Source organism: Rhinoderma darwinii, chromosome 9 (assembly GCF_050947455.1).
Source record: "Rhinoderma darwinii isolate aRhiDar2 chromosome 9, aRhiDar2.hap1, whole genome shotgun sequence".
NCBI classification, from domain to species: Eukaryota; Metazoa; Chordata; class Amphibia; order Anura; family Rhinodermatidae; genus Rhinoderma; species Rhinoderma darwinii.
Window position 1 is genome coordinate 58,278,495 of NC_134695.1, and position 18,036 is coordinate 58,296,530.

Sequence of the window (18,036 nt, forward strand, 5' to 3'; positions counted from 1 at the left end):
ATCCCCAGCGATATCGCCTGTTCCTGGGAGTTCTTAAAATCGGACCCTTGGCTGATCGCCGGGCCGTCTTTAATTGAAATAGGGTTGTCTTATTTTACATGAATTATAACTTTTAGAAGGACATATAAAATATATACTTACTCTCTGGAATCTTACAGCGGCGGAACATTTCCATAAGTTCATCAACCTGAACAAAGGGACCCTGTTAAGATGAAAACATTATGCTAAGCTGCGCTTGTATTCCACAAAGTGTAAAAAAAATCCAATACATGAGTGGTTCTGTGGTCATATGTGTGTATCTCGGCAGACATGACATCTTGGAAAACTGGGTGACAACCCCTGTAGGAGCTGTAATGACGGCCATATGTGTTGTCACCAAGGTTGTCCCAAAACTAAGAAAAGGCTGAAAGTAAATTTAAAAGGGTATTCCCATCTCATTTTTTAATTAAACCTATTCCTAAAATGCCAAGACATACTATATTAAACATATTGCATTGCAGGTAACTTATGTTTTTTTAGCTCCGTACATCGCCCTTCACTCCCCACTGCTCCGCTCTCCGTTTGCAAACTTCTCCAAACTTGTAGGGGGCACTCAGCTCAGCCCCCGCCCTCACGTGATCTGCAAGCAACATCTCAGCGCCTTTTGCTGTATGCGCTCTCCCGATGTTACCGCAGACCATTTCCTTGACACACAATCCCGCAGTGGATTCCATATGCCCTGTCTCTCTCTCCCGGTCTATATCCTTATGTCCTCTCCCCGAGTGCAGCAGTGCAGGACTGGAACACTAAATATGCTCCAGTTTTGCAAGCATTTGCTCCCGGCTGAGCAAAACCAAATAGTTTTGAGGATCCTTTTTTAACACATCAAGGTCAGAGGACAGGTCAGGTGACTGGACTGGTCCACTCCCGTGCCGCCATCGATCCCAGTGATAACACCGCCGCAAGACTCCTGCCTTCTTCTGATCGCTGCTGCAATCGTCTAGCATGCAGGGCGCCTGTCAGCAGCGATCAGCTGTTTTGATACAGCTGCAGCGCCCAGCGGGACATTTTGCAGACCGCCCAGGACGGCGGGACAGTGGTGAGAAACCGGGACTGATCCGGGACGGTTGGGAGGTATGGAGATGTGCTGCCTACATGATGGAAATGTATAGGGACGAACGATTGTAGTTACAATCGTTCATCCCACAAGATCCTGTCTTCTTGTCTCGTCAATCAGCGAGACCTGGACGATGCAGAATAAAAAAAATGAAGGTGTTTCCATATATTCATCATTTTACATAAGGGACACATTTATAGAGGATCAATGAGATGGGAATATCCCTTTAACAGAAAAGGACACTGACTCAAAGCCGTATATCTAACTTAAGATTTTATTTCTGTTAGATGTAATGGACATGGAATATTTGTGCCTGTAAGAAAATAAATTATGATTGGGGGTGGGGTCTGTCTTTGTTCTAGCACCCGGATCAGCTTGAATTAGAACAGAGGAGACATAAAGCCAACATATACATACCTGGTAGTACAATGGTGGAGGAAGCAGCTTCATTAATAGCACAGCAGCGGGAGGCACTGGGAACACCCCTCCAGGTATCGGATGAAGTCCAGGAGCTAGAGAAAACAGAGGACATGTCTGTCATATGGAAATTACACCCTGGGAATTTTAACACCTTCATTAGAAAAGTTATGTCAATGTATACACATTCCACGCCTCACAAGTATCCTGCATTCAGCCGGACAGTCTAGGTTTGCTGACAGTATTTCACTGTCTCTGGGCGCCATGCTTCTGTGACCATCTATTATGTGGGCACGGACTGTGGCAGGACAACTGAAAAAGGGTCCTGGCGAAATCTGCAGGTGGTGTTGACAGGAAGGATATATATAATGCACAAGTATCTCTGAGACAGTAAGGCTACATTCAGACGAGCGTAGCTAACCTCGAACGTGAAAAACTGAGGTTTTTCATATCAAAAGTGCCCCCGTGCGGGACGCATTGTCATGGATCCCCCATAGACTGGAGTCTACGGAGCGATGCAGGACACGGAGGAAAAAGGAAAATAGGACATGTCCTATTTTTTCGCTGACCCCCTCACACGCTCCGATGAAACAACGGTCGTGTGGACGGCCCCATTAAAATACATAAATCCGTATGACGGCCGTCTGAATAAGCCCTAAATGAGAACTAGTCAATGTTATCAAGGTTGCGGCAGATCACTGGAGGTCACTCCCCCCAGAAAGCTGCAGGACTAACAAGGCCGTAGTTTTATCGGTTCAAAAATAAAAACCATCCAGTGTTTCTCGGTTTTCTTTTAGTATCTGTTGCTATTGGCTCTACATTTCTTTGTGTCGTCTCACAGGCACCAGTATTGGTCAGCGAGAAGACAGCACAATAGTAAAGTTAGTGGCTCATGGCAATTATGATCCCCAATATCACTAACAACATGAGAGGTTAAGGCCCTTTCACACAGGCAAATTCCTGCACATAACGAGCGCCGGTCTTCGATAATGAAGGAGGAAGCCGGGCTTTTCTGCTGGTGATGTGTGGGTAAGGGTTTTAGCTTAGCCCTTCTGCGGGATTTTGCATTGCTTCTATACTATACTAGTGGTTGGGTATGTGCTTATTTGTAGTGGATGTCATATTGTTGTACCATATATCTTCACAATGTCACTCCCATTCTTTCATCTTATACAGCAGTTGAGCTTTATTTAGGGGCTTGCATACACCTGATGGCTGGTTTATCATGGATCGCTGTTTTGCATGTCTGTATACAGTGTTTTTAAAGGGCAACTAAACATTCAATAAACTTCAGACGTGTCAGAAGTTTTGACTGGTGGGGGTCCGAGCACTAAGACGCCCACCAATCGCATAAACAAAGTGGCAGAAGCCCATGTGTGAGCGCTGAGCCGCTTCGTTTCTGTTCGGCTTTTCTCGGAAAGCCGATTTAGAGGTGTTCTGGCTCAATAGAAAGTCTATGAGCCAGTGCACCGCTACATTGGCTTTCTGAAAAAAGCCGAACAGAAATGAAGCAGCTCAGCGCTCACACATGGGCTTCTGCCACTTCGTTCTAGTGATTGGTGGGGGTCTCAGTGCACGGACCCCCACCAGTCAAAACTTCTGACATGTCACGAAGACATGTTGAATGTTTAGTTACCCTTTAATTGTAATAAAAATGTAAACTTTTCTTTAATGATTGGATTTATAAGCCGATTCATCTTGCCCTGCTTTTGTGTGTTAGATTGGTCATATTTACTATAGGGCAAATGCTTTGCCCTCCTTAAATTTCAAGTGTGCCCAACCATTTTTTTGTTTTAGTTCGCAGCGATGCTTACCTGGTCCGATGATGGGGAACGAGCATTTGTACGAGCGCTCATTGGCCCGATCATCGGCCCATGTACAAGGGCCGTAAATCTGATAAGAACAGATGAGATTTTATCGTGTGAGAGAATATTAATGGCTTACGAGCAAGGTGTCTAGGCTGGAATGGGATCATTTGGCTGGTATCTGGTTTGGGGTACTCAGGCTTTCTGTCAACTTCGTCCTTATGAGATGGAGCTATAGAAGGAGTCACCACAGTTTCTTGGATCATTGATGCTAATTTAGCACGAGATACGTCCTAAAAAAAATAATTAGTTAAATTTAAGAGGTAAAGGCAGGTTTGTGCAAGAGAAAGAGAAGGAAGAAGAGGGTTGAATGCAGGAGTACTGAGAGGACATTGAAGAGCTGTAAGAGGAGAAGTGATGGGGAAGAAGGAACAAACAGGGAAATAAAAACAAAGGGTCAGGGTAAGACGGGTCTAAGGAGACCGAGACGTACTTTATATCCTAAAGCTTTGAGTTCACTTGCAGAGCAGGGGTAGAGGTCCATAAACTTGTAGCGATCCACCAGCAGAGCGGTCTCTTTCCCCTCATATTCTTCTTTAAAGGCAGTGTATCTTCTCTTTTCCACTTTCAGAATACTTGCTAAGTCGCCAATATTACTTTCAAATGCTAAGAATCTGGACCAGATTTCACTAAGGAGCACAAACGAGGATGTTTAGAGGCACAAAGAAACTTTAACATAGGAGAAGTACAGGAGAAACCTCTAGGTCATATACAGCATAGACAAGGAAGAGACTGTGATCCAGCGCTTGTGCGTAATTAAAAGGAATCTAAGTTCCAATTTTATTGAAATTCGAGTTAAAAGTATAAGTTAAAAGTACTGAAGGGTGAATCGCAATTATATTTCACCTACGCGTTTCAGACACGTGCAGTGTCCTTCATCATGGCACTTCCGCCTCACTGTTCTGTTTCTAGGAATATGTGCAGGGTGGCCTGAACATTTGCTGTAGGCATGCAGCCCGGAGACGCAATGCTCAATGACTACTTTGGGAGTATTGCTTGGATTACTACCGGCTATTGATATTCGTGTGGTCAATCATTTTACACAGTTAGGGTATGTGCATACACACTAATTACGTCCATAATTGACGGACGTATTTCGGCCGCAAGTACCGGACCGACCACAGTGCAGGGAGCCGGGCTCCTAGCATCATACTTATGTACGATGCTAGGAGTCCCTGCTACTCCGTGGAACTGCTGTCCCGTACTGAAAACATGATTACAGTACGGGACAGTTGTCCTGCAGAGGCAGGGACTCCTAGCATCGTACATAACTATGATGCTAGGAGCCCGGCTCCCTGCACTGTGTTCGGTCCGGGACTTGCGGCCGAAATACGTCCGTCAATTACGGACGTAATTAGTGTGTGTGCACATACCCTTAACAGACCATATTGTGTTTGAGAACAGATCAAACAGATGGACCCGACTTTCGAATAGCTAAAACTGGACTCATGTAGTCACCTGTGTGTAGCCAAATGGGACAAGAATACTACTACAGTGTGATCGCAATGATCAGCAGGATCAGCACAGACAGGGGGCGGCTCAATCAAATTATATCAACAATTAAATGTTTTCTACATAGCCCGATCCTTCCATCAATCTTATATTCAGTAATATTTTTTTCCTATAAATAATCTGTAATATAATTTCAACAGTTCGGCTGAATCGGTAACAGGTATACATACCCTGACTTCTCTGGGGGCAGGCTCCCCGATGTTAAAACTCGTTCAAATAATACTCTAGTGTTGTTGTCCTCTGCAAGCGCAAATAAAAAAAAAAGAAGAATAAAAAACACACCTTAATGACATAATCGCTATAATATAAATAATGGTACGGCCACACATGCAGGTTTTCTATGTTTTTTTTTCCTGGCGGAAGATCCGCAGCGGAAAGGTTCTGTATCGTAGTGAATGGAAACTAAATCTAGGTACAGAACTTTTACAGAACTTACCATTGAGGTGAGATAAATAATCGATATAAGCAAGAACATATTCTGGAATGTCTCCATACTTCTTCAAACCTAACTCAAAAATCTTAAAGGCCACTGAGGTGTCCTAGAAAAAAAAAAACAGAATATAAACAGTTAAAATGAGAAGGTCCGCCTTCACCCGCTGAAATAAGAAAACCGCATATACGTCGTATTCTAATATCTGGGTTAAGTTTTTCCCTTTTGGACAAGCAACTCAGATTTCAAAGACCAGCTCATCGCAGGGGACTTGCTGCAAGAAGCGTCTGTAATTATCTTTTACATGCAGCATTTCTTTTGGTTTTCAATGGCTGGAGGGGTCCTGATGGCGGTGGCCCCCTCTTTATTGGCTAGACATTCCCTAATATGGCTTATAAGAAGGGTCCAGCTAAAGCAAACTACCCCTTTATACATCTATACTTCCATAATATGTTTTACATATGAACCGGCCCGGTCATTCCTAGTGTTACTCATATACTAGAAAGACATGTTTGAGCCTCACCTTGCTACAATAATACTCCATTAAGGCAGCAGTGACGTATACATGGTGACGAGTCCGAACGTCTTCTCTGGCTTTTTTGAAAATCATTCTTCCGGCTTTAATGCCTTCTGCCCGTCTGGCAAATTTCATGTACTGGATATAAACCTAGTGAAAGGAATAGGACACATCAGATGATATTATTCTTAATTCTATACGTGCACTTCTGTCTTTCTATCTCAGGACGACATTTCCTTAGTAAACTGCAAATTTTCTTTTCTATTTACATTGAATTTCATTGTAGTTTTGTGCTTATGAAGCTGAAGAGAATCCCACAACATTGTTGCAATTCATTTTCTTTTTGCAATTTTCTTGCCCGCTCCAAATTATTCTATAGAACAATAAAGGAGCGCTCTACAGTTTCAAAGTTTCTAGCTAAATCATACATAGTATAACACAAATCAATTGTATGAGAAACAGAATGATGGGCACTGCTCTGTGTCCTGGAGCACTATATATCCCAGCACATGCATGAACCTCCGCAGCAATCACATCAATATACAAACGGCGGGGCTCTGTAGTGTGAGAAGACACGTTCTTGGAATGCACAAAAAAAGGAAAGAAAAAATCCACGACGCTCACGACTGAACACCACTGAATGGTGAGTGCCGTGGATTTTTGGCTTTCCTCTTTCAGCATAGAACTTTGTATAACTTTACATAAAAGTTACCTAAAACTTTGCACTACTTGTTTTCTACTAATTTTAAGTCACATCATGAATTTTCAAAATGCTCCGAGTTGCCTTTAGAAACAGATGTCAGTGTATCCCCACTCTGCTTTCAGACTTGTTATATAAGCCCCCGGCGAGTCCTCATTAATGGCTATGTAAACCTTTGAAAGCGATTTATTTATTTTTTATAAAAAGGTCAATCAGTGTGTTTTGTGCATCTTTATAATTACTTTTTATTTAAAAATTATTTTTACTTTTTGATAAACAGCTGCTTTATGTCCTGTATACAGAGCAGCTGTATCATGCGCTAAGAGCTGAATCCGTCAGGTCCGCGGGACTGACGGGTTCAGTGTCAGCGGGTCCTGCGTGTCTCGGACACATGGGATCCACCTGTAAATCGATCACATCTAAGCTAAGAACTATAACGGCTCGATCTGACCCGCTGGCACTGAAACCGTCAGTCCCGCGGACCTGACTGATACAGGATTCAGCTGCTCTGTATACAGTATACAAAGAAGCTGTATTTCAAAAGTGGATACATAAGGGTATGTTCACACGAGGTCATGACGTCCGTAATTGACGGACGTATTTCGGCCGCAAGTACAGGACCGAACACAGTGCAGGGAGCCGGGCTCCTAGCATCATGGTTATGTACGATGCTAGGAGTCACTGCCTCGCTGCCGGACAACTGTCCGGTACTGAAAACATGATTACAGTACGGGACAGTTGTCCGGCAGCAAGGCAGGGACTCCTAGCGTCGTACATAAGTATGATGCTAGGAGCCCGGCTCCCTGCACTGTGTTCGGTCCGGGACTTGCGGCCGAAATACGTCCGTCAATTACGGACGTAATGACCTCGTGTGAACATACCCTTAGAGAGGAGAAGTATCAGTCTTTATATTATTCCTCAGGGACATATGGATAAGGGTTCAATTACCAGACAACACCTTTATGTGTTCACATTGCATTGGTGCATATATACCGGGAAATGCTCCTGATATAGAAGTCCAAAATATCTATTATTATATTACTAATATTAAGGACCGGACATACGTCAGTGTCCTTTTGCCTTTTTTCTTTTATTATTTACTGGATTGAAAAGTGTAGATGGTTTTGCAAAAAATTTTTATACCGCGTGTTAAATGTTTTTTTTACCACAATAGTCAATATGCGATGTATGCAACTATATTGCAGGCAGTTGCATATTATGTATAGCTTATGCATCAGGAGATTTTCCTGGCATATACGCTGAACATGAATAGAGCCAAACTATCATCTGAACGCAAACCAGCAGAATTCTAAATTCACTTTGTATGTGAATGGAGACCAGAAAGAAAAAAATAAATGTAATTATTATTTGCACAGAGAATAATAAACCACTAATATAATCTGCATCATAAACAAATATGGGACACTGAAGCTTACCAGTGTAGGGTCAATATCCTCTATGGCAAGAAGTCTGTTATATATACTGTGCGTCTTTTCATACTTCATGCGACTCTACAATGAGAACAGCGTATAGTTACAGTATGTCTAGGAGTTTCACATCATCAAACTTTATTAAAAAAACAAAAAACAATTAGTTTAAAACCCTCAAGTTGCGTTCCCGACGTGTCCATTGATTTCACAAATGGGGGGAGGGGATTTGTTACACAATATCCATTTACATTAACTATGTTGAAAACCGTGTCTCTTATAAGTATGGATTAGATGGGTGGTCATTTCTGTATTTCGTGTCGGACACCAACCTCTTCGTAGTCGGCGTAGGCAAAATACAGCAGCATGTTCTTTTTCAGCAGAGTACTGATTGCACGTTCATAAATATTGGCAGCTTCATCGCTGAATAGTTTTGCATTGTTCATATCCTGTAATTGACAAGTAAGAATATATTATATATAATGCACACCTATGGACATAAACAGACACATGCGTTACATTAATGCAAGTTACAGACTAGTATACGGTGCGAGGAGTCTTGTAGCTCTCACTTTGGGTTATTAAGAAGTGTTTCCCTCAATAACAGCCTGATTATTGGTTCATTTTTGATAGAATGGGAATATTTATAAAGTATCTACCAGTATTCAGGGCACGCGGCATACGGATGAAACCACGCTCACATGCGATGGGCAGCCTTTTACAATAGCTTGTTAATTGGTCGCACAACTTTGACGGTAATTCCGCAGTTTTACCAGCAAAAAAAAACAAAAAACGTCCGGCTATTGACAATCATGTTAATGGTCACACATTTTTGTAGTGAAAACTGTGGTATTATTGGTAAAATCCAGTGGCCAATTAACGAGCTATTTAGAAACCCACCGCATGTAAACCGTAGCTTCACCCGCCGCAACTCGAGTCCTCACTCTTAGGCAGGGTTCACACTGTGCATTTCCATTGCGTTTTTTTTTATTGGTAGAGAAACTCCTGTTTCTCAATGAAAGTTCAGCAACCAAAACAAAAAAAAAATGCATGTTAAAAACGCACTGTGTGAACCCAGCCTTATAATTAGATGTAGTGGTAATAATGACCATCAACTGAGAACACACCTTATTGTTTAGTGGGACCAATACTTAAAAAGTACCACTAACAATTTTTTTTTTCTTTACATCAATGAATTCCCTAGTTTGATAAAAAGCCGTTTTCTCATAAAGACAAACCCTATTAGGGTTTATTAACTGGACTTACCCCTTTCTCAGCGAGCAACTTGCTGGACTGCTCTAGGTACTGGGCAGCTTCATACCAGATGTCCGGATGATGTCCCAGAACGAGCAGACACTGTTCATAAGCAAACATGACTGAAAAGGAATACATTGACTGTTAACAGGAGGACTGGTATTATAATCCAGCAAAACTGATCTTAAAGGCTATGTACATCTTTGAAAATGGTTTTCTTTTAAAAATAAAAAAGGTCAATCAGTGTGTTTGGTGCAATTTTCAAAATACTTTTTATTAAAAATGATTTTTACTTTTTGAGTTACAGATGCTCTGTATCCTGTATACAGAGCAGCTGCATCTAGTGCTGAGACCTAAATCCGTCAACGTCCGCAGGACTGACAGGTCCAGTGTCAGCGGGTCCTGCATCCGTCAGATCAGCGACACGTAGGATCCACCTGTAAATCGATCACATCTAAGTTATGGACTTAGATGTGATCGGTACCAACTCGATCCTGCGTGTTCGAGACACGCAGGAGCCGCTATCACTGAACCCATCAGCTCCGCTGACCTGACTGATTCAAATTTCAGCGTTAGATACAGCTGCTCTGTATACAGGATACAAAGCAGCTGTATCTCAAAAAGTAAAAATAAATTTTTAATAAAATTTAATTAGAAAGTTACACCAAACACACCGATACACACACACACACACACACAGCTTTTGAAGGTGTACATAGAATGGCCATTAATGTTTGTGTTGAAACGCTTTTGTCACATTTCAAAATCACATTAAGGTATAAAAACTACGGGGTGTAAATTCCATGACAGTATTTTGATGTATGCCAGGATGACAGTAGTACAGGAAAGTGGTCCTGCTAGTTCATGAGACTGCACCTCTTTTTGTTATAAGGGTCTGGTCTTCAGTTCGGAGTGGATTGCTCTTCTCCCATTGAATATATTTCTTCCACATCTCCACCTGTTGAGCTTCCTGCGGGGTATTCTGTGGGGGGACGGAGGGAGCATTGCGATCCAATCCTTTCATCACAGTTTCATATTCCTTAGAACAAAAAAAAAAAGTGAATAAACAGGAAATATGAAAAAGAACAAAAAAAAAAACACAAAAGCAACTTTGGATAAAAGAGGTTTTCTGGGATTAGAAAAAAAAAGTTTTTTTTTCTCCTGCAACAGCGCCACTCTTGCCCATGGTCTGTGTCTGGTATTACAGCTCATCCCCATTAAAGAGTGGTGCAGTTCTGGGAAAGAAAAGCAGAGCCTTTTTTCTAATCTCAGACAATCGCATGCAATATGCTAAACTTCTGTAAACGCCAATAAAATACCAATAGACGCGACCAGGTTCTTACCTTTGCAACCCTCCTGGCATTCATGTAATCTCTACTCCGGTCTTCTATCATTTTCTTTGCTAGGTGAACATTAATACCCTGTAGATAAGACAACAGTGGGTTACACTTGTAAGGAGTCAAAACCTCTTGAGTGCCACTTGTGATAATTCAGTATCCCTGCTGCACAGATTACCTCTTCATACTTGTTGTAATCCCTCCAGAGCTGCTCGATGTTAATCATGGGATTGACACAACCTCTTTGGTAAACCCTGCGGACGGCTGTGATTCTTTGATTTTCTGCGTAGGATCCGACGGCTTCCCTAATAGTCAAAAATCGAAACAGGCATCACGGTGTATTCAGACACATCATTTAGTATAACCGGAGACCTGATCCTACAGGGTTACTAATCCTTCCCTGCATGTGGGAGAACAAGTCGGTACAATAGACAAAATAGAGGATTCATGGACAATCGGAATCCCCGTTAAATGCCAACATTATAAAAGGAAAAAAAAAGAGCCTATGTTCAATATAGAGCATATTTCTCTGTGTTATTTATTCTATTGTATTACAGGAAAAAATACATTTCTGTTATTGAGCCTATTGATTTCAATGAGATTTTTATGATGGCGAATTCCATCAATTTTAAATCACGAAGCTTGCTCTATCAGGTTTGTTTCTTTGTTATCTAGAACAGTATAGCAAAGCCTGAAATCTTCTTATCGTTACCCTTAATCTATAGACCTCCATTATGTTTTCACACACACACACACACACACACATATATATATGCGCATGTGTGAGAAATCGGGACTGAAATCAAAACATCCTTTGCTCTATCAGGTTTCTTTCTTTATTATCCAGAACAATGTAGCAAATCCCGACATCTCCTTATCTTTACCATTAAGGTCTATAGAGCGATAGATCCTAATAAAAAGGCATATGTGTATGTATTCGATTTCCCACCCATCTATATATATATATATATATATATATATATACACACACACAAACATATATATATATACATATATATACATATACACATACGTACGTGCATATATACATATACATGCAACAGTGAGGGTTGCAGCCCACAAGTCTCTTTTGTGTTGGTCTTTTTGACGCCTGAATCTCATGCCACCTAATCTGCCTGACCGATTTCTCCACCCATTATCTTAGATTACAGATAGTGGCACAGGAATTTGGAGGTTCACTTTAAGCTGACCACATACATCAGAATATGATTGCATTGGTATCAATACTATTAGCGAATTTAGGCCACATTGCCAATATTATTACACCCCTCTCTCCTAATCATCAGGATGGCTGCTGCTCCCTACTACCGTCGGCGTTAACTCTTGCTGTATCGGAGTTGTGCATGATTACAGAGAAACCCCATTAGTATATTCGCATTACTGTCCTGTTGATTTAAATGGGAAATCTGCCAACACAACCTGGAGATATGGAAATCTTCAAGTTGAGCCGAAGCGTGAACATACCCTATAAACCTAAGCACGGTCCCTGCCAACTAATGTTTCTAACAAACATGTAATTTACTTAGAAACGTAAATACTCTGAATTTAAGACTAGAGCGTGAGTAGAAGAAAGGTGGGATATGGATGACGACAAGTCCGCGCTATAGTGGTGTAAGAGAGGCTGGATCATTACACGATACACAAAGCCTCCAATGATTGTTTTCAATGTTGGTAAAAATTCTTCTTTTGTTCTTACATGAAATTTTTGTGTTCCCAAACTTAAGAAAAAAACTTATTATTAAGGGTGAAGCGATTAAAACGGCTGATATGGACACGCTATAAGGTCCTTGAGTCTCGTATTGTCGGTGCCGGTAGCAAAGTGTAAAATTTTTGGTGGGGTACAAGTCAATAAAGTCGAAGCAGTTACAATTTTAGAAATGACAAGAAAATAGACTTACACTCCTTTCAAAAAATTTATGTAGTCAACCCATATCTGCAAAGGAAGAAAAACAGAGTTAGTCCAACCACAATGAAGCCGCACACAACTTGTGTCTGTGGATTGTGAAGAGCGATTACCTGGTAAGACATTATTTCCATGCCGATTTTATCAAGAGCAAAGTCATACGCCTGGGCCATTTTTTCCCTGACAGGAAAAAAAAAATCAAAATGGATTTGATGCAATTAGCAAAGAGCTATTCACAACTTACAAGTCTTACTTTACTTTAAAAAACGACATGAAGAAGGAGCCATCCTATTTAGCGGCGCTTTTCTACCAATTACATTGCCCCTGTGTATATGTTACCTGAATGGCATAGTGTCCACATCATACTATACAGGGGGAAGACATTCATTATATACAAAATGTTTATGTTGTATTGAAGATGGCAGAGGGGTAGAGTAGCATCTAATAAAAGGGGTTGTACAAACTTTCTATTGAGCCCCTAAACCACTCACTTGGCTTTCCAAAAAGAGTCGAACGGAAAATAAGCGGCTCAGCGTTCACTCGAGAACTTCTGCTGCTTTGTTTTAGCGATCGGTGGGAGTCTCAGTGATCGGAACCCCACCGATCAAAACTTCTGACTGAGCGTGCATGGGTGGGGGGGGGGGGGGGGGGGTCAGTAGAAATAGCTGTTGAGACTCGGCTGACAGCTATCTAAGAGATATAGATATATATATATATATACACACACACACACACACACACACACACACACACACACACACATATATAGATATATATACACACACACACACACACACATATATATATATATATATATACACACACATATATATATATATATATACACACACACACACACACACATATATATATATACACACACACACACATATATATATATATATACACACACACACATATATATATATATACACACATACATATACACATATATATATACACACACACACATATATATATATATACACACACACACACACATATATATATATACACACACACACACACACCAAACACACAAGGGCCATAATGATTCTTTGAACCTACTTGTAACTTGGAAGTTTGCCTTTTGTCTCCCGCACGTAAGACACGTAACATTTCCACAGATCTATGTGTAAGACTTTCATCAGACATCGCTGAAATAACTGTAGATAGAAAGAGGGCTGGTAAAATTACACCACTTCTACTTTTTAACATACATGCAAATTTCACCACTTTTATTAAAATGCAATAATGTGTTTCAATCCGGGAGTGAACCCTAATGTTTACTGCAGGAACAGGTTACCTCAAGATCATTATACAACCATTTTACTTTTCTTTATGCAACTTTTGGCCCTGTTCACACAGAGTTTTTCGGCGCTGATTTTGATGTGGAAACCACGTCGGAATCAGTGCCAAAAAACTGCCGAAACTACCTCCTATTGATTTCAATGGGAGGCGGCGGCATTTTTTCCCGCTCTCTTTCTTCCCGCAGTTCTGTCTCTGACCTCCCATTGAAATCAATGGGAGGCAGAGAAAGTGGCTCAATGGCCGTGGCTGAAAAACGCGGCAATTTTTTGCCCATTTTTTCTGGCTGAAAAATACTCCGTGTGAACAGCGCCTTTAAGTCATTGTCTGGGGGTGGGGGGTGCAAATACTTTAAGGTGGTAATTCAGTTGTTGAAGCGATTGATTCCTCTAAGCTTGTAAGATACATGTCTGACTACAATAAAGGCCGCTTTATAGTTATAGGGGTAATAGTACTCACCTTTTCTACCTTGTCATAATTTTTAGCTTTAACCTGCAGGCACATGGAGAGAGAAAACACATTAATATGGTAGCAGGAGGACAAGGGGGATAATACAGGAGCAATGTGAAAAGCCTAAGACAATAACATACGTCTATAAAAACAATCCTAGAGATAAACCATGAAGTGCAGTGTGTCACATCACATGCAGGATGTCTGAAGAATTGAATTGTCCGCCAACTTGTGGTTCGTAGCGTTGGGATTTCCCCCCCCCCCCCGAGAGCATTCACTAAAAACTTACAAAATATAATAATACATATATAATACTCAGCATTGTAATTAATATTTTTTATAAATATTACAATCTGATGTCGGAAAGAGACGATTATACAGAGACGAGTGGCGGTACATAGGCGCTGCCTATCTCTTTCTCCGGAAGCAGTCTGTCACAGATCGTCTATGGAGGAAATTCTTTATCCGATGCAGACTTTTGCAACCCCTGATTGACATGTAGGACGCCCTCTTGCTTTAAAAAGAGGTTCTTGAGCAGCTGCAGCGTGTATTATAAAGAACATATAAATATATCTGCTGCGGACCTTTATGAAAAGGATGAGATTTACAGCAATTAAAAAATAGACAGGAACTCTCCCCTTATCTCCACAAAAGGAGGTTCTGAAGCAGCTGGAGTATTAGAAGGAACAATATGTCCTGTATTGTAAATGAAAAAGTATATTAGAAGTCACCTCTGAGTTCCACGATCTGTACAAACACACCCAGCCTGTGGCCTTGTGCTTCTATATATGGCCACAGAACTTATATTCTTCGGAAGTATATTTATTATTCCATAGATTATGTAAAAAAACACCCATATATACAGTACTGCGCAAAAGCTTCAGGCAGTTGTGGAAAAATGCTGCAAAGTAAAAACCTGACTATAATCCTACAAAATCCATGACTTTGTGCAAGTGTACCTAGAAGAATTGATGCAGTTTTGAAGGCAAAGGGTGGTCACACCAAATATTGAGATTTATCTTCTGTTCATTTACTTTGCATTTTGTTAATTGATAAAATAAATAATACTCCTATTTTTGAAAGCATTCATACTTTGCAGCATTAAAAATATAAAAGTAAGCTGCATTTTAAAAAAAAAATAATCTTTACTATTCAACTGCATTTGTGTTAGATCTGTTTCTGGGAAAACCGGGCAACAACCAATACAGCTGCCATTGTGAAATCTGTATTATGATTCATGATTCGGGCAGAGAATGCATTACCTCATGCACCTGGGCATATTTGCTGTTTCCGAAGAACGAAGTGGTGACCACCCTTGTAGGAGAGGACATTGCTTTCCCGGAAAAAAATAAATATGAAATGACTGAATAAAAGTTGAATGTTACTCCCGTAATCAGAATCGGCGCCACAAGTTGTAGTCATTCCATATCGACAGCTCCTTTTAATAATTCGTTTATTAGCAGACATTTAGAATAATTTTGCAAAGCTCAGGGCCAGACGTCATAACACACAGGTTAAAGGAAGTTTCTACGGTGTCTGATCCAAATGGCCCATGTAATAAATCAGACATGAAATCAGTATTTGTGCACGCTCAGTTTTATCTTACACAAGACTACTGAATGGTTTCCAGCAGTAGCAAGAGAATTACAAAGTTTTTCCTTTATTATACTGATAGGAGGAAGTAATGTAGAAGTTTATGTAAACCCCAATGGAGGCCAAACACTATTGACACAGCTGAAAAGTCCATTATAACCATTATGGGGAAAGTTTTTCCCGCATTTACAAGAATACAATAAACCAACCAACAAACCCATGGTCAACATGAGCAGATTTTTTGAGTATACTTTGAGGGTAGGTCATCAATATGTGATCGTTGGGGTTTCGATGAGGCCACAGCACTCAATGTTTGCCCGAGGAAATATAGTCTGTACAGCTCAGCTGCCTCTTCATTCTGCCAAATGTGATGGTCCTGGTGGAGGGGGGGGGGGGGTCGAACCTATATGATGACACAGAGATGGCCTATCCTCAGGACAGAGCATCCATGTATATGCCCTGAAAACCCCATTAACAGTCAGTTGTATGGAAGAGTATATTTAAACAAACATACTGTCGATACAGAAGTTCTCTGGTGTTTTTAATGCTTCTGATGTAGTCTTCAGATGTAGAGACAGCAAATACACAGTAGCATTGTTAGGATGTGTGTATCTGACAACACCCTATGGCCTCGTTCACATCCGCGTCGGTCTTTCGGTTGTTCTGCTCTGTTAGAGTAGCAAAACAACAAAAATACTGGAAGCGCCGGTTACGATTTATGACAAACATGATCGACACCTGACGAAACCCATTGACTTTATTGGGTTCCGTTGGGTTTCCGCCTGGGTGTCCATGGTTTTACCTGAAGCAATACCACAGCATGCTGCGCTGTTTCCGGTATTTTTTAACAGATGTAAACAAGCCCTAATGGGTGCTTAGAAGAAGGCAGCGGCCCCATACTCTGACTATACTTACAAATAAAATAGAAGATCATGTATTTTTCTTGCCTTTAAGCCTCAGAACTTACTAAGGTGTGAACGGAGTGTGTGCCGGCACATGAAAGAGCTTGGACAAGGTCAACAATGGTTTGAATAAGCAAGTACTAATTTAATGTGTATGGCGATCTTTTATAACGGGCGAAACAGTCATTTCTTCCAATTCCCCCATAAATATGCACTCTCAACCGAGCGTACCGGTTTAATTCAATGGGGTGAGGGCAATGAGCTGCTGTTTCCAGACTCCTCTATCTACTGTGGGAACAAATACATTATAATAAAAGAAAAATCAATCGTCACAGTCTGAGATCACTTAGCCTGCAATACAGCATTGAATGCAGGGCACAAAATCAAAAACATTTACTGCATTCAATGCTATTTTGCAAACTAAGTGCTTTCCGACTGCACCAATTGATTTATTTTTTTAGATGTATTTGTTTTAGAAGCTTGACCTGTTTCTACATTTGTGCTGCAACATAGATTTTGGACTATATTATTTTATGGTGGCCTGCTGCGCGATTTTATTAGAATTTACATGTGAGACTAAAGGACACCCTTCTTTCCCCGACATCTGCCATTGGGAGAAAGTCAGCTGTCCGCCATACCCATTAGGCTAAATTTACACGAGCGTGACAGATTTATGCACATAAAATAAGCACGTAAATCTGCCCGTGTGCGTCGTGTTTTTGCATCAGTGTGCTTTACGTGTGGCATGTTTTTCACGCACTTACAAGCACTTTTTTTTTCAGTGTAATTGATGCGTGAAACACGGAGTCTTGCATATGCGTCCGTGTGCGGTCCGTTGTTTTCACAAACTCATTGACTTCAATGGACGACTAGGTGCGTGAAAACGCACCAATATAAGACATGCAGTGAGTTTCCAGCAACGGATGCAGGCTGCGTGAAAAACAACGCATGTGTGAATGGCCCCATTGAAATCAATGGGTCCGTGCACTGTGCGTTGTTGCAACCCACAGCACACAGACGAGAATCACGCTCGTCTGAATGAGCACTTAAATAGTCGGCCGATCCAGCTGAATTCGGCAGGTTCTGCCTAATGTGTATGGGCACCTTAAGGGTATGTTCACACGGCCTATTTACGGACGTAATTCGGGCGTTTTTGCCCCGAATTACGTCCGAAAATAGCGCCTCAATAGCGCTGACAAACATCTGCCCATTGAAAGCAATGGGCAGACGTTTGTCTGTTCACACGAGGCGCAATATACGCGCCGCTGTCAAAAGACGGCGCGTAAATAGACGCCGGCGTCAAA

The 18,036-nt window shown here is 41.1% G+C and overlaps 1 protein-coding gene across 2 annotated transcripts in view; it reads right to left on the reverse strand.

The window, feature by feature from the left end:
• Nucleotides 1-18,036, reverse strand: part of CSTF3 (cleavage stimulation factor subunit 3) — a 73,789-nt gene that overhangs the window by 2,122 nt on the left and 53,631 nt on the right. For both annotated transcript variants that reach the window (XM_075837775.1, XM_075837773.1), the window contains 17 exons: nucleotides 14,247-14,279; nucleotides 13,548-13,645; nucleotides 12,593-12,659; nucleotides 12,475-12,509; nucleotides 10,734-10,860; nucleotides 10,562-10,639; nucleotides 10,095-10,257; nucleotides 9,231-9,340; nucleotides 8,297-8,413; nucleotides 7,974-8,048; nucleotides 5,844-5,987; nucleotides 5,327-5,429; nucleotides 5,061-5,130; nucleotides 3,812-4,007; nucleotides 3,458-3,611; nucleotides 1,514-1,608; nucleotides 142-202 (listed from right to left, as the gene is read on the reverse strand). In XM_075837775.1, the coding sequence (XP_075693890.1) occupies nucleotides 142-202; nucleotides 1,514-1,608; nucleotides 3,458-3,611; nucleotides 3,812-4,007; nucleotides 5,061-5,130; nucleotides 5,327-5,429; nucleotides 5,844-5,987; nucleotides 7,974-8,048; nucleotides 8,297-8,413; nucleotides 9,231-9,340; nucleotides 10,095-10,257; nucleotides 10,562-10,639; nucleotides 10,734-10,860; nucleotides 12,475-12,509; nucleotides 12,593-12,659; nucleotides 13,548-13,645; nucleotides 14,247-14,279 (1,726 nt within the window). The remainder of the gene's footprint in view (nucleotides 1-141; nucleotides 203-1,513; nucleotides 1,609-3,457; nucleotides 3,612-3,811; nucleotides 4,008-5,060; nucleotides 5,131-5,326; nucleotides 5,430-5,843; nucleotides 5,988-7,973; nucleotides 8,049-8,296; nucleotides 8,414-9,230; nucleotides 9,341-10,094; nucleotides 10,258-10,561; nucleotides 10,640-10,733; nucleotides 10,861-12,474; nucleotides 12,510-12,592; nucleotides 12,660-13,547; nucleotides 13,646-14,246; nucleotides 14,280-18,036) is intronic.